Source organism: Oncorhynchus kisutch, linkage group LG1 (genome assembly GCF_002021735.2).
Source record: "Oncorhynchus kisutch isolate 150728-3 linkage group LG1, Okis_V2, whole genome shotgun sequence".
Taxonomy (NCBI): Eukaryota; Metazoa; Chordata; class Actinopteri; order Salmoniformes; family Salmonidae; genus Oncorhynchus; species Oncorhynchus kisutch.
The window spans coordinates 15109224-15133259 of record NC_034174.2 but is presented as its reverse complement, the minus strand read 5'-3'; the positions used below and the strand labels follow the sequence as shown (position 1 = coordinate 15133259).

At 43.9% G+C, this 24036-nt stretch overlaps 2 protein-coding genes across 3 annotated transcripts in view; both read right to left on the bottom strand.

Moving 5' to 3' along the window:
* Positions 1-389: 389 nt before the first annotated feature.
* On the bottom strand, positions 390-5440 carry LOC109898893 (PAK4-inhibitor inka2-like). 2 transcript variants are annotated; one of them, XM_020493954.2, is made up of 3 exons: positions 4417-5440; positions 4262-4308; positions 390-1433 (listed from the first exon to the last, which is right to left on the bottom strand). In XM_020493954.2, exons 2-3 carry the CDS (start codon positions 4262-4264, stop codon positions 507-509), a joined length of 930 nt encoding a protein of 309 aa, XP_020349543.1. In that variant the 5' UTR covers positions 4265-4308; positions 4417-5440; the 3' UTR covers positions 390-506. The 2 variants fall into 2 exon arrangements, with proteins under 2 accessions (XP_020349543.1, XP_031692106.1); XM_031836246.1 differs by having other exon boundaries at positions 390-1799; positions 4417-4543.
* A 2088-nt stretch (positions 5441-7528) lies between these two features.
* Positions 7529-24036, bottom strand: part of LOC109898904 (guanine nucleotide-binding protein G(i) subunit alpha-2) — a 96624-nt gene continuing 80116 nt past the window's right edge. Inside the window, exons 6-9 of the mRNA XM_020493964.2 lie at positions 16862-16991; positions 12556-12709; positions 9093-9322; positions 7529-8659 (exon numbers count right to left, since the gene is read on the bottom strand). Coding sequence (XP_020349553.1) covers positions 9132-9322; positions 12556-12709; positions 16862-16991 — 475 coding nt within the window. The 3' untranslated portion in view covers positions 7529-8659; positions 9093-9131. The remainder of the gene's footprint in view (positions 8660-9092; positions 9323-12555; positions 12710-16861; positions 16992-24036) is intronic.

The window sequence follows — 24036 nt, the reverse complement described above, 5'->3', positions numbered from 1 at the left end:
CTGTGTTTTTACAACATGGCTGAACATTTACACAGCTCTCCTTTTACATCTAAGCATCATGTGACATCTTATAGACCAGTTGTGTGCCCGATAACAATGATCCATCACAATGGACCATTGGAAAGCCCATTTTCACTTTCCCAGCAACACCCACCCTGCTGTTTGTATTCAAATAGGCAGGTATTCAAAGGCAACATTGACAGCCATGATGTTGGTCAGTTGACAGGTCATTTAAATAATGAACTAAAGAGTGTTTATGCCATAGTTCTTGGCAAGATGTCACTATCTATCTGAAAGCTGAATCTAAACTAAAACATGCATTATTTCATTTCATTAGTTATTTATGAATAAAACCTTTTAAGTTAATAATTATTACAGTCCCCCAAAAATATTTTCAATAGACAAACATTTTTATTGTACATTATTTAAACATAAAGCACATATAAAAAGTGAAATAACATTATGTACATCTGTGGTAAGAATCCATAGTTTTGACTATACTCCAATCAGACGTACCCGATGATGTCATTGCATATGATAGGTTGTCGGCTGCCTGTCTTCATGAGAGCAGTGAACTGGTAGAAGTCTGTTCCCAGTTGGTGCAGGCCTGTGTGGGACTGGTGAAAGAACGGTTTGCGTGGCTGGAAGCCCACGGGGCAGGACATGCGTTTGGGGGCCACCGCGGTCCTGCTGACCCTGGTGCTGTCTGCTGGTCTGGCCCTCATCTCCACGCTCTTAGACATCCCTGCCAGCTTCCTCCTCATGTTGACCAGGAGGTCCTTTGCCAGGCGCCGGCCTGCGTGGGGCTTGAGTTCTGCTGGCTCAGGACACTCTGGCAGGTCCATCCAGTTCTTAATGAGGTCAGCGAAGCTGTTGTCCCCCAGCACCAGGGGCTGTCTGTTCCTGCTGCGGCTCAGTAGTGACGTGGTCCAGTCTTCTGGGTCGCTGCTCGCCTCAAATGATGTCCAGCGCTCCAGACAAGCGTCAGAAGTGGATTTGGGCCGGATCCGGCCGGCGGGACCCACTCCCCGGTTGGTGCGGAGGCAGGCGGAGTTAGACACACGTACGTTCCTGGTCCTCCTGAGCACCACATCCTCGTCCTGCCAGGATGCCTCAGAGTAGCCAGAGTCAAACTCCAGACTCTTGACACTGCTGGGGGAGCCTTGCATTAACCGCTTCTGCCCTTCCTGCTCCTCCTCCTCCATGGGGCTGGCCAGGCAGCAAGCTGAGTCGTAAGTACTGGCCTCAGAGATGGGCCTACGGAGGCGTGACAGGCGCTCCCGCTGCTGAGCCCTCTGCTGGCAGGCACGGGTCATGGCATAGGAGCGGCCAGAGGGATCGCTCAGCGGTCGGCTCATGTGCTTCAGGTCCTGCAGCGACCTCATGTACTGCATCTGGTCCACCAGACAGTCTTCAGAGTCCTGAAGACACAACTAGAGAGACAGGGAGATAACGGGTTAGAAACTGACAGTCTTCAGAGTCCTGAAGACACAACTAGAGAGACAGGGAGATAACGGGTTAGAAACTGACAGTCTTCAGAGTCCTGAAGACACAACTAGAGAGACAGGGAGATAACGGGTTAGAAACTGACAGTCTTCAGAGTCCTGAAGACACAACTAGAGAGACAGGGAGATAACGGGTTAGAAACTGACAGTCTTTAGAGTCCTGAAGACACAACTAGAGAGACAGGGAGATAACGGGTTAGAAACTGACAGTCTTCAGAGTCCTGAAGACACAACTAGAGAGACAGGGAGATAACGGGTTAGAAACTGACAGTCTTCAGAGTCCTGAAGACACAACTAGAGAGACAGGGAGATAACGGGTTAGAAACTGACAGTCTCCTCCGTTTATGTTTTGAGAACATAATAAAATATAAGAGTATGTTACACACTAAAACAGTTTCCTGCGCATCTACCCAGCACTGCACCAAGATTCTAACCAGCTGAGATCACCTTCTGCAGCCTTAACCTCCACCTCATTCCACCCAAACCTCAGAGCAGCTTTATGGAGAGGTTTCTCAACCGAGTGCTCCTGGGTTTATTAGAACATGGCTTGTGGGAACAGGATGTACAGGGAAACGCTCTCTGCTTCTTTAAGTCAGAGAGGAAGTTGGACAGCCTAGAGACTGATGAATCTTAGAGGAGCTTAGAAGTGCCCATCCTGTGGTACACACTAGAATTACAGGATTCCTTGGGGATTGGCCCATATTGTCTAGCAGGAAATGACATCACTGTTGTGGGATTAGACAATGGGAGTGAGAAACCCCATGTATGATTCATTTAAAAGTCATCACCAAATCATCTCAAGTCTGAATGCCACTTTTATAAATCACGTTAGTTTTGGTTATTTTGCCGGTACATCACTGACCATAAAGGTTGAAAGTCTTACAAAAAGTCAATATGAAAAATCAATGGCATTTCCTAAGATCACCTCAAGATTAAGGTCCAATAGCATTCAGTAACATTACAACAGCATCTCAGGACGTCTTAATGACTAGGGGCTATATTCAATCGGTATCGCTGCGTTAGTGTGATTGCAATTTAAAGGCAATGTTCCATCGTTGGTGGAGACTACATTCACGGTAAACGCTGCATGTGTCAGAAATTACCTTTCCATTTTCTATCACTTCAGCGGTACAGATTGAATAGAGCCCTAAGAATGACTTTGAATCCAGCTTGTCACATCAAGGTTAAAAGGTGACATGGCAACACTTTAAAATCAATCCACTTCACTTAGGTATTGTAGCTAACAGAACAAAGCCTACTGTATACAAGGGACTTTTCATGTGTAAAAAAAAAAAAACGTTCCCTGTGCAACAAAGAACGTGTTCCTCAGCTGCAGAATGATGTCATTTGATACACTCTCCCTTGTTAGACAGCTCCAAGGTTTTTCCATGTTTTTTTAGCACGCTTGTTAAGCAGACAGACTCCAACAATGTGTGTTAAATCCCAACCCCTCAGCTGTCTCAGGCCAGTGTGCAGTCTACAGGCACAGTGAGGAGACCAGGCCTGCAGAAATGACCCACTGGGCACAGACGTCATTTCATTGTCTAGTTATGATTTACAATAGGTTGAGTTGTCATACTAACGTGAAATCAACAGAAAATGTGACCACGTCATTGCATTTAGATTAAAAGTCGGGTATAAAAAAAAGTTATGTTGATAAAGAAATGGTTAAATTCAAACAGTATTCCATGTTCATTCAACGTCATCACATTGCTTCCATGTCATTTCAACAAGAAAATGCAATGTTGATTCAACCGGTTTTTGCCCACTGGGGATGCCCTGATGTTTTCACAGCTGTAGAGGAAGGCTCTGTTTGACAGAGTGAGGCAGGGCCACAGGGGGGCTTCAAACCCTGAAAGGTCATCCATGTGCAGAGTCCTTCACAATAGCATGGAGGTCCGACTCACCCAGCTCAACACATAGCCAACTGTATGAGTAGCTTTAGGAAGATCAAAATAGTACCCTAAAATCAGTCTGTGAACACTCCAGCCTTCCAAAACCTTTCATTACTGTGGTGTTGTTAAACAATGGTAGAGCACCCGTCATTGGTTGAGCTAAGAGACGACGCTTCAAGGCCAAGCTATGCCCATATCTGTGCTACAGGAAACACTCCGAAGGAAGAACACTGAGCAAAACACAGATGTCGGAGGGAGGCATGTATAGTTGATAATTGCATTTGTATGTCATTATTTATCGTTGACTGTTCATCAAAAAACATATTAATAGCGCATTATTGAATAGCCCTATTCCATGTAACCAGCTAAAATATATTCTGATTTCCAGATATGTGCAACTGCATCTGACAGAAATATATAAGAATTAAGCGAAAAACAAGACGATTTAATTTCTAAAACAAAAGTTTGTTTTAAAAAAAGGACTTCAAAATAAAATGGAACAATTGTAAGAGAGCTCCCATTTATCAAACGAATTGTAGTATATAGTTAACCATTGTAGTCAGCTTCTATGCATTGTTCTCTGCTGCCCTGACTGTCACGGGAGGGTCGGAAAGTTAAAAGCACCGATCATTTGGTTTTGTTTCCCACAACATTGGGCTGCTCACCGTAATAAACTCCCCGTGCACACTGTTCGGTACAACCGTTAGAAATGCATGAGCACTTCAGTACCAGCATGTTTCTCCAACTCATATCACACCACATAAAATAACATATCACATGTTTCTCCAACTCATATCACACCACATAAAATAACATATCACATGTTTTGTTGTTGTTGCAAATGTTACAAAATAAACTTACCATTTCTCTTATCGTGTCTGTCTGAATTCCAAATTGATTACTTTATCCTGCAAAAAGAGAAGGGTTCAGTCAGCATACAAAATATGGATCTCACGTGGTTCATAATTCGGCGTTTTTGTAGTTAATGATGCATTTCTCTATACCAGGCTACTTACATTGGTCAATAATTGACTCCTAATAGAACAATGAATCGAAAACGGTTCACAACTTCCTCAGTAGGTCCGATGTCCACTCAACGCACCTCAGACAGAAGAGTGCATGTGATGTGGCTGGCAGTTTATTTTGTGAGCGCAGTCTCTTCCTCCGCAGCCAGTCAACGGCGCGCATCACAGAACCAGCCAATAGCAACGCGCCTGAAACACGACCCCAGACCTAAACACCGTGTCAATACATCACACTTCTCCCTCACCTGAGAATATATAATTTATTATCTGCGGAATTAAAACAATTACCAGGGCTACACTGTTGATATTTTAGTCATGTGTCAATCATGGTGGAGACGACGTTGTTCAGAAGTTGTCTCACACTAGGCAATACTCCAAAAATATTCCAAAACTCGGGCCCTTCCAACTGTAGGCAACGCGATATAAAATAATCCACAGCCTTAAAAAAGAAGAAGCTAATGATCCTCTGTGGCCAAATCATGCTTTCTGGTGTAGCCTATTTTGAGTGTGTGTATTTATTTCTGTATAAACAGGAGTACGCTAATTAGGCAATATATTTTTGGCAATTTAATTACATTTACTTTAGGGGAAGCTTAGCCTTATGGACACGCCGCCTATGTGGCAGAAACACAACCAGTCATGAAGTTTTCGTCTGATTGTCAAACAATAATTTAACAAAGGCGCTTCTGTAGTCTACCCGCGCACATTCTTCACTCACAAAATAATTTCAGCATACGAACTCCAACAGTGCACTGTGCACCCGCAATTTAATAGATGGAAAGAGACATCTGTTATAAAACACCTACGTGTATTCTAATGATATTCTGCGATTGTCATTAGACCTACAGTTATAGCTTGAATTGATGCATCCACTGTTGTCCACGCGCGCCTTGGTCTCCGCCACTCATCTCCGCGCACCTCGGTCTAAAGCTAAATCCAACCATTTCTTTTGGTACATGATAATAGCCTATTGTAGTGACAAAGCATCAAACAAAATATATAGTATAGGTGTACATCTGTGAATTGTGATGATTAGGATATATTCGTTATAAACCCTCCTTGATTGTGTGCGTCTGTGTGGCTGCACGTGCCACAGTGTACAAAGAGTGTTCTGATGTGTGGCAGGGGGGTCAGAAAGAACATTGATAGGCTGGCTACTAAATAGACAGTGCTTAATTTGAGCCGGATCCTGTACCTCTAAGTTTTGGACTGTTTTGTTCTGGAACCTATTTGACTGGATCCGGTACCTCTCCTTGCATGAAAAATAATGTACACTTTATTTAAAAAATACACAAATTAAAAAATATAATAAAAGCGATCAAAGTTCATTCGAGTTGCCTCTTAGTTCATTCTCCCGCCCCCGTAAATAAACGTAATGTGAAGAAAAAAATAGATTTTCAGACCGGGCCTAGTATTCAAAGAGTTCATTTTGGTTGGTCTCAACCTGTTTGAGATCAACACTTGGTCTTGGTTGTGTGAGAAGCGCGCCAGTGCTTCTTGAATGAGATCCCCCCCCTCTCTACTCTGATAGACATGAGCCTGCAACTCTCATCTGTTCAGCGTTGCACTTCATTTATTTCCTTATAGAATCATAGCCACGCGAAGCGTTCTGAACTAACTTCAGCACCTATGATACATTAAAATACATTTGCAAATGTTATATAATTACTGCTGTCTTCAGAAATAAATTAAATAATTCCGAATAGCCTACTACACCACGAGAAAGCCGATAATTTAGCGACCTCAGATTCTGTTTGTCAGTGTCAAAGTAGACTGCCATTTCGAACATTTGTACGGTATTAAAAAATAAGTCTCCAGTTAAATAAAATGACGTAGCATGAAATGCTTTTATAAAAGGCCAACATTTTCCCCACGTGTGCAACTTCTATAAGGTACTTTACTGCTCTGTCTGGAAAGCAAATTACTATTGATGTAAAGAGATGACAATGAAACAACTCCAGTCTGTCTTTTTAGTTATCAACATTGTTAACTTAATTGAGCGAACAGTATCCTATCTTATTGGTACCCCGCAGAGAACATCCGCCATATCCCCGGTGAGTGCGCATATTTATTGTCTGTATCATTGGGTCAGTGCCACTTTCGTTTGTTTTTGGACAATCATTTCCTTAGCCAGGTTAGATGGACGTCATATTGTATTTGTGACTTCCCTTTTCGTAGGCCGATTATATAGATCAGATAACATCGTTTTTATTGATCTCGTTGTCAGTGCCATCAGATTTCACATTTCTGTAGTAGGCACATTTTTTTGCCCAAAAAAATGCGTGCGCCCACTTGTGTGTCCTTTACCGGTAAGAAATGAAATATACTTTCACCTCTGCCAATGTGAAATGTTTAGTTTAACATGATGCTTTTTTGAAGAACCTACCTATTTTATGCATCAATTGTATTTCACTATAGAGGAGTAATAAGAAATCCCCTTATTTCTAACATAGTGAAATGTCTCGCCTGGTGAGTTGGTGCGATTCTACATGTGAAGTGCATAGACACATGAACTCCACCTTGTGGATTTATCTGGTAGTCTATGGAACTGCACACAGCATGAACCCTCAAACTACCCACATCACCTTTCCACTCTCTGAATTACCTGAGTGAATGATTGCCTTGGCTGTTAGGGGGAGTCTATTGTTGTGCCAACGACTACAACATTCGTGGTATTCTTGACTAATAGGCTGTTTTACAATTCAAATGCTGGAGCTGGACTGTTACATTGTCCCCCAATCACTTTATTAGAAAGAGCAAGACTGTACATGTCCTCCTGTAGGCTACATTCACTCACCATCACTATCTGTATAGATAGCTCCCTACTTTAGGCAGATCATATACATAGCTGCACATTTGAATGTACAAGGCCCCCCCCCCCTTGTCAGTTTCTCAAGTATACGATTAGTGTATGTGTATGGGGGATGAAGTGTTGTTTTGACGGTCGGTACAGTCCAATTTACATTTATCTACAATAGGCTGTGCAATTTGTACCTTACGGGGTGTGCTACTTACCTTTAAGACCCCAATAAAATGTTATTAGCTGTTAAATTACATTTTTACAGTGGTATATGTAGAAAAGTATATTACCCTAAAGACAGGCCAGGAGGATGGAAACTGACTTTATTTAAATTAAACTTTATTTAAATTAAACAATAGTAGGACATTTAAACCATTTCAATATTTACCAAAATACTATCATTGTTAATTTCTGTGCCATTATTGTGATCTATATTTTACCACTTGATCAGTCATGGGAATAGTATGGGAGTAGAAATAGCCCTAATTCACACTATGGAGAAAGCAAGTCTCTACAAGTAACAGATATCAAGGCACAAACATACTGCAAAAGACATGGATTGAAACAGAAAAAACAGAAACAAATAATGTTAGGAAAGCACATGTATATTAAATATTGTTTAAAAATCTTTTATCTTCAAAATTGATACTTTTTTCTTAACTTTTTGTTATTATTTTCTAAAGGAATGTTACATTGTTTGTGAGAATTACAGAAATACAGCTATGATCATCTATGGACAGTCATGCAGAACAATAAGCAATATTATACAGCGAAAAATGTTGTCATCACGGTTGGGGTCAATTTTATTTAAATTACAGTCAATTCAGGAAGTACATTGAAATTCCAATTCTCTTCACTGGTTTTCAATGAAGAAAATTTGAAATTGGAATTTGATTTCCATTCTGAATTGAATGGAATTTAAATGAAATTGATCCCAAACCCTGTTGGCATTATGTAAACAATATCCCCAAAAAATTCCTCACAATTTGTTTTCTCTCCATGCTTGTTTCCCTGTAGAAAAATAAGCTTAATGCAATTTAAAGTTTCATAAAATGCAGACATCTGTTAAAGTAAAGTGAATGCATTTCTAACCTCTGATAATAGTTATAAACAATAAAGATACAAGCGAAAAATTTAGATCTGAGATCAAATTTCGACTTGCCAGATATCACTAACAAAAGAGACACCTATCAAATGAAATATCTAACAGACAAAGAAAATAAACAAAAACACAAGTGGGAAAGGAGGACCTGACGGTTGAGAATCAGTGATTGTTGGAATAATTCTGCAAGGCTTTTTCCCCCCAACATCTCAGTCTGTTATGTTTGTTTCCATATAGAAAAGTGCCAGTACAGTGTGTCTGTGATGGTGGTGTGTCTGCCCACTCTCTCTCTCTCTCTCTCCTCCAGACAGCAGGCTCTCTGGGCTGTACTCCTGGAGGACATAGGTAGGAAAAGTCAGCTACCCCAGACATATGGCTGAGCAGATGTAAATTAAAGATGAGATGTGCAGTTTGTGTATTTTTACAGGTAAGACATGCATTGTTTTTAAAATGTGTCACATCTATGCAGTCGTGCCAAGTCAATCTAACCACCAGAAAACAGATCACACCTCATGTATGCCTGGATTTGAACCTTTATTTAAAGCTTTTTCATAAAACTGTCCGGGACCATCTTCAGACAATTGCATTCTCTATCCTTAAAATACAGGATAAAATCTTGCTATGTCACGAAATTGTGCAGAACACAGAGTGCTAGTTAATTACCATATTGACTATTAAATCATTTTAACATGGCCATTTAGTGACCAAAAGAGACATCACTAACATTGGATTAGCTGTTTGGTTTTCCATAATCTTTGTGCTCACCTTAGCTCCTCCTCTGGCCCGCCTCCTCTGGCCCTGCCTCTAAAAGAGACCACAGTCCTTCAGGTTGTTCTTAATGATGACGTCGGTGACGGCGTCAAAGACAAACTGGACGTTCTTGGTGTCGGTGGCACAGGTGAAGTGGGTATAGATCTCCTTGGTGTCCTTCTTCTTGTTCAGGTCCTCAAACTTGGTCTGGATGTGACTGGCTGCCTCATCATATTTGTTGGCTCCTGAGTAGCGAGAGGTTAAAATGGTAAACAAAAAAACAAGCATTATAACATGTGATGTGTGGCTGGACTGTAAGGATTGATTCCTTGATAAACTACTATTAATCAATTATAAGTTGACATCTCTTGGAAATCATCACTGGCAAGCTCAATATCCAAATCAAATTGTATTTGTCAAATGCGTAGAATACAACAGGTGTAGACCTTACCGTGAAATTCTTACTTACAAGCCCTTAACTCTACTTCCTGAACTGCATTGTTGGTTAAGAAAATATTTACTAAATAAACAAAAGAAAAAAGAAAATAAAAAGTTACATAATACAATAACAAAAATGAGACTATATAAAAGGGGTACCGGTACCAAGTCAATGTGCAGGGTTACAAGTTAGTCGGGGGGGGGGTGTCAATGTAAATAGTCCGGGTGGCCATTTGATTCATTGTTCACCAGTCTTATGGCTTATGGGTAGACGCTGTTAAGGAGCCTTTTGGATCTAGACTTGGCACTCCTGTACCGTTTGCCATGCGATAGCAGAGAGAAGAGTCTATGACTTGGGTGACTGGAGTCTTAGATTTTTTTTTGGGTGCTTCCTCTGACACCGCCTAGAAGTCCTGGATGGCAGGAAGCTTGGCTCCAGTGATGTACTGGGCTGTACGCATTACCCTCTGTGCCGCCCTATGGCCGGATACCGAGCAGTTGCCATACCAGTCGGTGATGCAACCGGCCAGGATGCTCTCGATGGTACAGCTGTAAAACCTTTTGAGGATCTGGGGATCCGTGTCAAATCATTTCAGTCTCCTGAGGGGGCAAAGGCGTTATCATGACCCTCTTCACAACTTTCTTGGTGTGTTTGGAGCATGATAGTTTGTTGGTGATGTGGACACCAAGGACCTTGAAACTCTCGACTCGCTCCACTACAGACCCATCAATGTTATTGGCCCTCCTTTTCCTGTATTCCACAATCATCGCCTTTGTCTTGTTCACGTTGAGGGAGAGGTTGTTGTCCTGGCACCACACTGCCAAGTCTCTGACCTCCTCCCTATAATCTGTCTCATCACTGTCGGTGATCAGGCCTACCACTATAGTGTCAGCAGCAAACTTAATGATGGTGTTGGAGTCGTGCGTGGCCATGCAGTTGTGGTGGAACAGGGAGTACAGGAGGGGACTAAGCATGGACCCCTGAGGGGTCCCCGTGTTGAGGATCAGCTTGGCAGATGTTTTATTTGTTACCCTTACCACCTGGGGTGGCCAGTTAGGAAGTCCAGGATCCAGTTGCAGGGGTAGGTGTTTAGTCCCAGGGTCCTTAGCTTAGTGATGAGCTTTTTGGGCACTATGGTGTTGAACGCTGAGCTGTAGTCAATGAACAGCATTCTCACATAGGAGTTTGTTTTGTCCAAGTGAGAAAGGGCAGTGTGGGGTGTGGTTGATATTGTGTCTTCTGTGGATCTGTTGGGGTAGTATGCAAATTGGAGTGGGTCTAGAGTTTCTGGGATGAGGGTGTTGATGTGAGCCATGACCAGCCTTTCAAAGCTACCAACGTTAGTGGTCGGTAGTCATTTAGGCAGGTTACCTTCGCTTTCGTGGGCACAGGGATTATGGTGGTCTGCTTGAAACATGTAGGTATTATAGACTCGGTCAGGGATAGGTTGAAAATGTCAGTGAAGACACTTGGCAGTTGGTCTGCGCATGCTCTGAGTACACGTCCTGGTAATCCATCTGGCCCCGCGACTTTGTGAATGTTGACCTGTTTAAAAGGTCTCGCTCACAACAGCTACGGCGAGCGTGATCACACAGTCGTCCGGAACAGCTGGTGCTCTCATGCATGCTTCAGTGTAGCTTGCCTCGAAGCGAGCATTAAATGCTTTTAGCCCCTATGCTAGACTTGCGTCACTGGACAGCTCGTGGCTGACTTTCCCTTTGTAGTCCGTAATAGTTTTCAAGCCCTGCCACATCTGACGAGCGTCAGAGCCGGTGTAGTAGGATTCAATCTTAGTTCTGTATTGATGCTTTGCCTGTTTGATGGTTCATCTGAGGGCATAGCAGGATTTCTTATAAATGTCCGGATTAGTGTCCAGCTCCTTGAAAGCAGCAGCTCTATCCTTTAGCTCAGTGCGGATGTTGCCTGTAATCCATGGCTTTTGGTTGGGATATGTACGTACGATCCCTGTGGGGACAACGTCGTCAATGCACTTATTGATGAAGCCGGTGACTGAGGTGGTATACTCCTCAATGCCATTGGCTGAATTGCGGAACATATTCCAGTCTGTGCTAGCAAAAAAGCCCTGTTGCGTAGCATCTGCGTCATCTGACCACTTCGGTATTGAGCAAGTTACTGGTACTTCCTGCTTTAGTTTTTGCTTGTAAGCCGGAATCAGGAGGATAGAATTATGGTCAGATTTTCCAAATGGAGGGCGAGGGAGAGATTTTGTATGCATCTGTGTGTGGAGTAAAAGTGGTCTAGAGTTTTTTTCTTCCTCTGGTTGAACATGTGACATGCTGGTAGAAATGAGGTAAAAAGGGATTGAAGTTTTCCTGCATTAAAGTCCCCGGCCACTAGGAGTGCCGCTTCTGGAGGAGCATTTTCATGTTTTCTTATGGCCTTATACAGCTCGCTGAGTGCAGTCTTAGTGCCAGCATCGGTTTGTGGTGGTAAATAGACGGCTACGAATAAGATAGATGAAAACTCTCTTGGTAGATAGTGTGGTCTACAGCTTATCATGAGATACTCTACCTCAGGCAAGTAATACCTTGAGACTTCCTTAATATTAGACATCACGCACCAGCTGTTATTGACAAATAGACACACACCACCACCCCTCGTCCTACCGGACGTAGCAGTTCTGTCCTGCCGATGCACGGGGAAACCCAGCCAACTGTATGTTATCCGTGTCGTATTTCAGCCACGACTCGGTGAAACATAAAATATTACAGTTTCTAAATTTCCCATCGGTTGGATAGTCTCGAATGGAGCTCATCCAGTTTATTCTCCAGGGATTGCAAGTTTGCCAATAGAACGGATGGTAGAGAGGGGTTACCCACTCGCTGACAAATTCTCACAAGGCACCCCAAACTCTGCCCCCAATATTATGTCACTGTTTCAATTTGCTGCTGCTAGAGCTACTACTGCTGCTGAAATAACTACAGCATCAACAATCACAACTACACTATTTCTCTGTCAGACTGCACTTCAACCTGCTGTACGTTACAGTCCTACAGACACATTGGAAGGCTTCTCTACCTGTGTACTCGGGGTAGCAGATAGCCAGGGGGCTGCGTGTAATCTTCTCCTCAAACAGATCCTTCTTGTTGAGGAAGAGGATGATGGAGGTCTCTGTGAACCACTTGTTGTTGCAGATGGAGTCAAACAGCTTCATGCTCTCGTGCATCCGGTTCTGGTAGACAGATAGATGGGGAGAAATACTGGGTCACGTACAATTGTTCACAGTTGAAGTCGGAAGTTTACGTACACCTTAGCCAAATACATTTAAGTGTTTCACAACTCGACATTTAATCCTAGTCAAAGTTCCCTGTCTTAGGTCAGTTAGGATCACCTCTTTATTTTAAGAATGTGAAATGTTAGAATAATAGTAGAGAGAATGATTTATTTCAGCTTTTAATTCTATCATCACATTCCCAGTGGGTCAGAAGTTTACATACACTCAATTAGTATTTGGTAGCATTTCCTTTAAATAGTTTAACTTGGGTCAAACGTTTCGGGTAGCCTTCCACAAGCTTCCCACAATAAGTTGGGTGAATTTTGTCCCATTTATCCTGACAGAGCTGTAGTAACTGAGTCAGGTTTGTAGGCCTCCTTGCTCGCACATGCTTTTTCAGTTCTGCCCACACATTTTCTATGGGATTATGGCCAGGGCTTTGAGATGGCCACTCCAATACCTTGACTTTGTTGTCCTTAAGCCATTTTGCCACAACTTTGGAAGTACGCTTGGGGTCATTGTCCATTTGGAAGACCCATTTGCGACCAAGCTTTAACTTCCTGACTGATGTCTTGAGATGTTGCTTCAATATATCCACATCATTTTCTTCCCTCATGATGCCATCTATTTTGTGAAGTGCACCAGTCCTTCCTGCAGCAATGCACCCCCACAACATATTCTGCCACCCCCTGTGCTTCATGGTTGGGATGGTGTTCTTCAGCTTGCAAGCCTCCCCCTTTTTCGCACCAAAGTACGTTAATCTCTAAGAGACAGAATGCGTCTCCTTCCTGAGTGGTATGACAGCTGCGTGGTCCCATGGTGTTTATATCTGCATACTATTGTTTGTACAGATGAACATGGTACCTTCAGGCGTTTGGAAATTGCTCCCAAAGATGAACCAGACTTGTGGAGGTCTAGAATTTGTTTTCTGAGGTCTTGGCTGATTTATTTTGATTTCCCCATAATGTCAAGCAAAGAGGCACTGAGGTTGAAGGTAGGCCTTGAAATACATCCACGGGTACACCTCCAATTGACACAAATTATGTAAATTAATCTACCAGAAGCTTCTAAAGCCATGACATAATTTTCTGGAATTTTCCAAGCTGTTTAAAGGCACAGTCAATTTAGTGTATGTAAACTTCTGACCCACTGGAATTGTGATACCGTGAATTATAAGTAAAATAATCTGTCTGTAAACAATTGTTGGAACAATTACTTGTGTCATGCACAAAGTAGATGTCCTAACCGACTTGCCAAAACTATAGTTTGTTAACAAGAAATTTGTGGAGTGGTTGAAAAATGAGTTTTAATGACTCCAACCTAAGTGTATGTAAAAATCCGACTTCAACTGTATATAGCGAATGGAGGACGCTTCTCCCGTGGTTCATTTTCATACCAGCCAGGTAGGCTGTACTCCTGTTGTAAAGGGAAGCAATGTTCTTAATATTAGGAAAGTTGAGAAAAGTATAGTTTTAGTTTTAATGTCTCCAACCTAAGTGTATGTAAACTTCCGACTTCAACTGTATATATACACTAGATGACTGATAAGGAGCGTTGTGTTGAAGCCACTGTGCCTCCATCTTGGCACTCCCCCACAATAGTAAAACAAATATTTAGGAAGCTATAGAAAGCATTTACATAACCTTTTGACACATTTATTCTATTACAGACACCTTAACACATACTTTTAATGTATATTATGTGATCTAAACATACAAATAAAAACATCTATAGCATTTTCCTTAAAGTATTTTGATTACAAATATTTACTGTCCACACTACAACAATAAAATACCTAAATCTGGTCATTTTGTCCTTTAAACATTTAATTGAAATACTGTAGAATTCCATTAATTCCTATGGAGGCCTGTTCCTACTGGGGAGTGCCAATATGGCCGACCAGAAGGATTCCAAACAGACATTACAATGAGCCAGTCCTCCTGTAGCTACTCCCACCAGCCTCCACTGCTGTAGAATTCCATTAATTCCTATGGAGGCCTGCTCCTACTGGGGAGTGCCAATATGGCCGACGGGTGGCTTCAAAGCCTCTCAATGGCCAATACATAGAATCAGCAAGGGTTTATTTAATTGATAATGCATGAAAAGCTGGTGTTTGGGGGAAATATTGGCACAGGTGTTGTTAGTCGAGGGCCAGCAAACCGTGTCAATATATCCTCCAAGGGCATTATCACTTTTATACAACAGGTTACCAACATATTAAAATAATGATTTACATAATATCATTAAAAACATTCATTTGATTATTTTATTCATACTATTTTATCCTTCCACAAGATATAGTCCCGACACAAATCTAGGGTTGATACCCAAGCCGGCTGGTCGTTTGTTCTATCGGTTTGGTTGCCAGAGACGCGACCCCAGTCGTTCAGTCTTTTTGTTCTGTATCTATGGACCCAGTCGTCCGTTCTAAATGTTCTATTGCCATACCGGCTAGCAACGTTCTTATCCCTTGCTTGCTAGCTAGCCAACTAAAGCTAGCATACAGTCACGTCAAACAGTGCCGCAGAATAACAACAGTAGCATTTGCATTTGTTTAAGCTGTTTTCTAGTGACATTTATAACAATGAGCTAATGAGGTGCGATGTCGCCTGGCATAGAAAATCTGCTCTCTCAACAGGACACTGTTGTTCAGAGGAGCTAGCCAACAATACAGCTAACACAATTACTTCAATCTGAAGCTGGAAAGACTAGCCGCACTAAGTTTCGTTCTACCTTTTTTCAATTGACATTTCTTTGTATATATTCATAAAAATGATGCCAGCTGATTCATGATTTAGACTGGATGAGAAACGCTGCATGCCTGTCTGTCTCGTCCCAACTTCCGACACATTAATTACTATGGGACAGCTGGAGATCAAATTTGAATACTGAAACAATGTTGCAAATGTCAGAGAAACAGACAGCAAGGTTTATACAAATCTCTGCTGTTGAAAACTAAAAGTTAGGTTAAAAGAAATGTGAGCTAATGTCTAGATGCTTTTTATAGTGGATGTCAAGTTTATAAATTGCCTGGCTGGACTGATGAGACAGTGGTTTGCGCAGTTAGATGGAACAGAGTAAATAGGCATTTTAACGTTGTAGATTTAGCCGGTGGTAACTTGTGGAATAGACACAGGCTGGAATGCAATTTTAACCAATCAGCATTCAGGATTAGACTCACCCATTGTATAAATACATCCCAAAGGGCGGCGGACAATTTGCCAAGAGTGGTCCGGGTTAGGGGAGGGTTTGCCCGGGGTAGGCCTTCATTGTAAAATAATCATTTGTTCTTAACTGACTTGTTTAGTTAAATAAAGGTTAAATAAAATAAATACAAAATTGGTCACATCACATCCAAAGACATCAACCTAAGGATAAAACATAGAGGTTGCCACAAGGGGGAAGTAAACGCCTCATTTTAAATCTAGCTGTATAGGGTAGTGGTACAGTATGTCTTTTGTGAACGTGTCTATGGTGAGAGGAAACATATTGTTCAAGCAGACTGTTAAAAATAAATGTATGTTCTGTATAAAAAAAGGACTGACTGAAAGGAAGTAAAACAGGTGAACTCCCATAGAAGTAAACCAACGGCCTATTTGGTCCTAAGAATTTGTGAGCTATAGCATATCAACAAGACTATTGAATTAATGTGGGATCAAATTGTTACACTCTCTCACAAAATGCAGTGTCTGTGAGGTCGGATGGTTCCTCCCATCAAGCATTTGTCCTGTACTTACATAAGTGGTGTATTGATTGGGTGCTTGACACCACAGTGAGGAAAACAAATGGCTCGTTGCACAGAAATTAGATGCTATCTAAGCAGCTTGAACCACTCCACAGGTTAAGTCATCAACCCACACTTCAGTAAGCAGTGTGTGTAGTATATCACGTACACTCCTATATAATAAAATCGATCTAATAGCCTATTCCAGTGCACATATCTTGTTAAACAAAATGTAGAGAAGTCATATTTACTTTATAATATGTAAAGTATATGGGTGTTTTGGTACCAGATGACAAGTATACGTATGACCAGTTGATAATGTGTGGATCACAGAAATATCGTCTATTTCCAAGGTGTGGATAAGATAGGGGACTCTTCCTCCTCACCATCTCCTCATCCTCAGCCAGCACCAGGTCATAAGCACTCAGCGCCACACAGAAGATGATGGCTGTGACTCCTTCAAAGCAGTGGATCCATTTCTTCCTCTCTGAGCGCTGGCCGCCCACGTCAAACATCCTGCAGGACAGAGGTGGAGAGAGGGATGAGTGGAAAGAGAGAGAGCGGGAGAGAGAGGTGGAGATATGTATGAGGGTAAAGAGGGAGAGAGGAATGAGAGAGGGATGAGGATAATGAGGGTGAGAGAGGTTGAGAGATGGATGAGGAGAAAGAGGGAGAGAGAGGACGGAGAGATGGATGAGGGTAAAGAGGGAGAGAGAGGACAGAGAGATGGATGAGGGTAAAGAGGGAGAGAGAGGACGGAGAGATGGATGAGGGTAAAGAGGGAGAGAGAGGACGGAGAGGTGGATGAGGGTAAAGAGGGAGAGAGAGGACGGAGAGATGGATGAGGGTAAAGAGGGAGAGAGAGGACGGAGAGATGGATGAGGGTAAAGAGGGAGAGAGAGGACGGAGAGATGGATGAGGGTAAAGAGGGAGAGAGAGGACGGAGAGGTGGATGAGGGTAAAGAGGGAGAGAGAGGACGGAGAGATGGATGAGGGTAAAGAGGGAGAGAGAGGACGGAGAGATGGATGAGGGTAAAGAGGGAGAGAGAGGACGGAGAGATGGATGAGGGTAAAGAGGAGAGAGAGGACGGAGAGGTGGATGAGGGTAAAGAGGGAGAGAGAGGACGGAGAGATGGATGAGGGTAAAGAGGGAGAGAGAGGACGGAGAGGTGGATGAGGGTAAAGAGGGAGAGAGAGGACGGAGAGATGGATGAGGGTAAAGAGGGAGAGAGAGGACGGAGAGATGGATGAGGGTAAAGAGGGAGAGAGAGGACGGAGAGGTGGATGAGGGTAAAGAGGGAGAGAGAGGACGGAGAGATGGATGAGGGTAAAGAGGGAGAGAGAGGACGGAGAGATGGATGAGGGTAAAGAGGGAGAGAGAGGACGGAGAGATGGATGAGGGTAAAGAGGGAGAGAGAGGACGGAGAGGTGGATGAGGGTAAAGAGGGAGAGAGAGGACGGAGAGATGGATGAGGGTAAAGAGGGAGAGAGAGGACGGAGAGATGGATGAGGGTAAAGAGGGAGAGAGAGGACGGAGAGATGGATGAGGGTAAAGAGGGAGAGAGAGGACGGAGAGGTGGATGAGGGTAAAGAGGGAGAGAGAGGACGGAGAGATGGATGAGGGTAAAGAGGGAGAGAGAGGACGGAGAGGTGGATGAGGGTAAAGAGGGAGAGAGAGGACGGAGAGGTGGATGAGGGTAAAGAGGGAGAGAGAGGACGGAGAGATGGATGAGGGTAAAGAGGGAGAGAGAGGACGGAGAGGTGGATGAGGGTAAAGAGGGAGAGAGAGGACGGAGAGATGGATGAGGGTAAAGAGGGAGAGAGAGGACGGAGAGGTGGATGAGGGTAAAGAGGGAGAGAGGGTGGAGAGAGACATAAAGGTAGTAACACCGGAAAAGAAAGAGAGAAAATATAAGGTGAAGTACAGAGAGGAGAGAAGAAAAAGAGAGCATGATAAGGTGAAGTACAGAGAGGAGAGAAGTAGAGAAGAAAAAGAGAGCGTGATAAGGTGAAGTACAGAGAGGAGAGAAGTAGAGAAGAAAAAGAGAGCGTGATAAGGTGAAGTACAGAGAGGAGAGAAGTAGAGAAGAAAATGAGAGCGTGATAAGGTGAAGTACAGAGAGGAGAGAAGAAAATGAGAGCGTGATAAGGTGAAGTACAGAGAGGAGAGAAGAAAATGAGAGCGTGATAAGGTGAAGTACAGAGAGGAGAGAAGAAAATGAGAGCATGATAAGGTGAAGTACAGAGAGGAGAGAAGTAGAGAAGAAAAAGAGAGCGTGATAAGGTGAAGTACAGAGAGGAGAGAAGTAGAGAAGAAAAAGAGAGCGTGATAAGGTGAAGTACAGAGAGGAGAGAAGTAGAGAAGAAAATGAGAGCGTGATAAGGTGAAGTACAGAGAGGAGAGAAGAAAATGAGAGCGTGATAAGGTGAAGTACAGAGAGGAGAGAAGAAAATGAGAGCGTGATAAGGTGAAGTACAGAGAGGAGAGAAGAAAATGAGAGCATGATAAGGTGAAGTACAGAGAGGAGAGAAGAAAAAGAGAGCGTGATAAGGTGAAGTACAGAGAGGAGAGAAGTAGAGAAGAAAAAGAGAGAGTGATAAGGTGAAGTACAGAGAGGAGAGAAGCAAAAGAGAGCGTGATAAGGTGAAGTACAGAGAGGAGAGAAGTAGAGAAGAAAATGAGAGCGTGATAAGGTGAAGTACAGAGAGGAGAGAAGAAAATGAGAGCATGATAAGGTGAAGTACAGAGAGGAGAGAAGTAGAGAAGAAAAAGAGAGCGTGATAAGGTGAAGTACAGAGAGGAGAGAAGTAGAGAAGAAAAAGAGAGCGTGATAAGGTGAAGTACAGAGAGGAGAGAAGTAGAGAAGAAAAAGAGAGCGTGATAAGGGGAAGAAAGATAGAAAGTGAGGGTGACATTCAATCTCAGGCTATGCATTAACATTTCATGAGGTTGTTCTGAGTACAAAGCCAGACAGAGATCCATTAGATACGCTGGACCGTGATAAAAGACTACAGGGCCAACACTGCTACAGGAAGCCCTCAGGGGCCATATGTATCAAGCGTCTCAGGGTAGTGGTGCTGATCTAGGATCAGGTTCCCCTCTGTCCATGCAATCACATTCATTTTGATCTGAAAGGGAAAACTGCTCCTAAATCAGCACTTCTACTCTGAGATGCTTGACTTCTACTCTGAGTGTTCAGACGCTTCAACACTGGAGACACATTAGACTGTTACACCAGGTGTCTACCAGAAGAAGTGGGTAAAGGAACTGGGAGAGAGATGACAAGGCTCTACCACATGAGCCCACCACACAGATGAGGTGACATTGGTTTTTAGGGAAGGCAGGCGCTGAGGTCATACCCCTGCTTGAGCTGTGATTAGTGCCAACAACACAGCCTTTCTATCACACGTTAATGGACATTGATGTGAAGGTCGATTCTATCGAGCTGACCCACTATTCCGCACAAAGCTTCAACCTGCAACAAACTGGGCATTCACAGGCTCAGACATACAAGATTAAGATGACCTAGTTTAGAACTGAGTAACAGGTTTGACTGTCCCATGACTCTGTCAACAACCTAAATGTCAATGACTTGGCATGGAATAATCTGTACCCGTATTCTGTTATCATCCACAGTCTTTGGCAATGTTCTTGAAATTTCCATTGTGAACGAATGTTCATTTTCCATGTACAGGTTCACCAAGACCAGTGTACATTTAAAGGGACTGTGTCCAGTATGCTTCATTAGTTTGAGGTATTCATTTCAGAATGGGTAGTGTGCTGTAATGCGACTGTTGCTGTTCTGCCTCTGTGGGGAATGGACTCAGGGAGAGAGTGGGTGGGTCATAGAGAACAATGTTACTTAACGTGCTTCTACACCTGCATTGCCTGCTGTTTGTGGTTTTAGGCTGGGTTTCTGTACAGCACTTTGAGATATCAGCTGATCTAATAAGGGCTATATAAATACATTTGATTTGAACAGGGTCACAGCAAATGAGGAGAGAGCATGGACAGTAATGTAAAAAATCTAAAAGGACAAAAGCGCTGACATCTCCGGTGAGTGGAGACTGCTGATAGACATGATTATGGAGCTTAGGAACATGGCAGCCAAAGTGACAGCCAGTGAGAGACAGGTGGAGGAGCTGAAGACAGAGGTGAGGGACCAGAGAGTGGAGCATAATTAAGACTGAACTGCATTTATACAATGACAAAGTAAAGGAACTGGAGAACAAGATCACTGTCCAAACCGCAGAAATGTCCACCATGGGACCCAGACTGGAGGAACTGAGGAGAGAGAATGCAGGTAGAACAAAGGTAGCGTTCTCTGCTGCTTTAAATAATCACCATGGACCCTTCAATACTGATATCTCACTGGTCTACACAAACACTGGGAAGCCTACAGCCCCACTACTGGTATCTTCACAGTCCCAGTGAGAGGAGTGTACTAGACAGAGTATTTGCATTGCCCCCCCCCCCCTCTGCTACTCTCTGTTATTATCTATGCATAGTCACTGAAATAACTCTACCTACATGTACATATTACCTCGACTAACCAGTGCCCCCGCACATAGACTCTGTACCCGTACCCTCTGTACATAGACTCTGTACCCGTACCCCCCGCACATAGACTCTGTACCCGTACCCTCTGTACATAGACTCTGTACCCGTACCCCCCGCACATAGACTCTGTACCCGTACCCTCTGTACATAGACTCTGTCCCCGTACCCCCCGCACATAGACTCTGTATCCGTACCCTCTGCACATATACTCTGTACCCGTACCCCTCGCACATAGACTCTGTACCCGTACCCTCTGTACATAGACTCTGCACCCGTACCCTCTGTACATAGACTCTGTATCCGTACCATCTGTACATAGACTCTGTACCCGTACCCCCCGCACATAGACTCTGTACCCGTACCCTCTGTACATAGACTCTGTACCCGTACCCCCCGCACATAGACTCTGTACCCGTACCCTCTGTACATAGACTCTGTCCCCGTACCCCCCGCACATAGACTCTGTATCCGTACCCTCTGTACATAGACTCTGTACCCGTACCCCCCGCACATAGACTCTGTACCCGTACCCTCTGTACATAGACTCTGCACCCGTACCCTCTGTACATAGACTCTGTACCCGTACCCTCTGTACATAGACTCTTTACCCGTACCCTCTGTATCCGTACCCTCTGTACATAGACTATGTACCCGTACCCCCTGTACATAGACTCTGTATCCGTACCCTCTGTACATAGACTCTATATACCCATACCCTCTGTACATAGATTCTGTACCCGTACCCTCTGTACATAGACTCTGTACCCGTACCCTCTGTACATAGAATCTGTACCCGTACCCCTGTACATAGACTCTGTATCCGTACCCTCTGTACATAGACTCTGTACTCGTACCCTCTGTACCCGTACCCTCTGTACATAGACTATGTACCTGTACCCCATGTACATAGACTCTGTACCCGTACCCTCTGTACATAGACTCTGTACCCGTACCCTCTGTACATAGACTCTGTACCCGTACCCTCTGTACATAGACTCTGTACCCGTACCCTCTGTACATAGACTCTGTACCCGTACCCCCTGTACATAGACTCTGTACCCGTACCCTCTGTACATAGACTCTGTACCCGTACCCTCTGTACATAGACTCTGTAACCGTACCCCCTGTACATAGACTCTGTAACCGTACCCTCTGTACATAGACTCTGTACCCGTACCCTCTGTACATAGACTCTGTACCCGTACCCTCTGTACATAGACTCTGTAACCGTACCCTCTGTACATAGACTCTGTACCCGTACCCTCTGTACATAGACTCTGTAACCGTACCCTCTGTACATAGACTCTGTACCCGTACCCTCTGTACATAGACTCTGTACCCGTACCCCCTGTACATAGACTTTGTACCCGTACCCTCTGTACATAGACTCTGTACCCGTACCCTCTGTACATAGACTCTGTACCCGTACCCTCTGTACATAGACTCTGTACCCGTACCCCCTGTACATAGACTCTGTACCCGTACCCTCTGTACATAGACTCTGTACCCGTACCCTCTGTACATAGACTCTGTACCCGTACCCTCTGTACATAGACTCTGTATCCGTACCCCCTGTACATAGACTCTGTACCCGTACCCTCTGTACATAGACTCTGTACCCGTACCCTTTGTACATAGACTCTGTACCCGTACCCTCTGTACATAGACTCTGTACCCGTACCCTCTGTACATAGACTCTGTAACCGTACCCTCTGTACATAGACTCTGTACCCGTACCCTCTGTACATAGACTCTGTACCCGTACCCTCTGTACATAGACTCTGTACCCGTACCCTCTGTACATAGACTCTGTACCCGTACCCTCTGTACATAGACTCTGTACCCGTACCCTCTGTACATAGACTCTGTACCCGTACCCTCTGTACATAGACTCTGTACCCGTACCCTCTGTACATAGACTCTGTAACCGTACCCTCTGTACATAGACTCTGTACCCGTACCCTCTGTACATAGACTCTGTACCCGTACCCTCTGTACATAGACTCTGTACCCGTACCCTCTGTACATAGACTCTGTAACCGTACCCTCTGTACATAGACTCTGTAACCGTACCCTCTGTACATAGACTCTGTACCCGTACCCTCTGTACATAGACTCTGTACCCGTACCCCCTGTACATAGACTCTGTACCCGTACCCCCTGTACATAGACTCTGTACCCGTACCCTCTGTACATAGACTCTGTACCCGTACCCTCTGTACATAGACTCTGTATCCGTACCCTCTGTACATAGACTCTGTATCCGTACCCCCTGTACATAGACTCTGTACCCGTACCCTCTGTACATAGACTCTGTACCCGTACCCTTTGTACATAGACTCTGTACCCGTACCCTCTGTACATAGACTCTGTATCCGTACCCTCTGTACATAGACTCTGTAACCGTACCCTCTGTACATAGACTCTGTACCCGTACCCTCTGTACATAGACTCTGTACCCGTACCCTCTGTACATAGACTCTGTACCCGTACCCTCTGTACATAGACTCTGTACCCGTACCCTCTGTACATAGACTCTGTACCCGTACCCTCTGTACATAGACTCTGTACCCGTACCCTCTGTACATAGACTCTGTACCCGTACCCTCTGTACATAGACTCTGTAACCGTACCCTCTGTACATAGACTCTGTACCCGTACCCTCTGTACATAGACTCTGTACCCGTACCCTCTGTACATAGACTCTGTACCCGTACCCTCTGTACATAGACTCTGTAACCGTACCCTCTGTACATAGACTCTGTAACCGTACCCTCTGTACATAGACTCTGTACCCGTACCCTCTGTACCCGTACCCCCTGTACATAGACTCTGTACCCGTACCCCCTGTACATAGACTCTGTACCCGTACCCCCTGTACATAGACTCTGTACCCGTACCCTCTGTACATAGACTCTGTACCCGTACCCCCTGTACATAGACTCTGTACCCGTACCCTCTGTACATAGACTCTGTACCCGTACCCCCTGTACATAGACT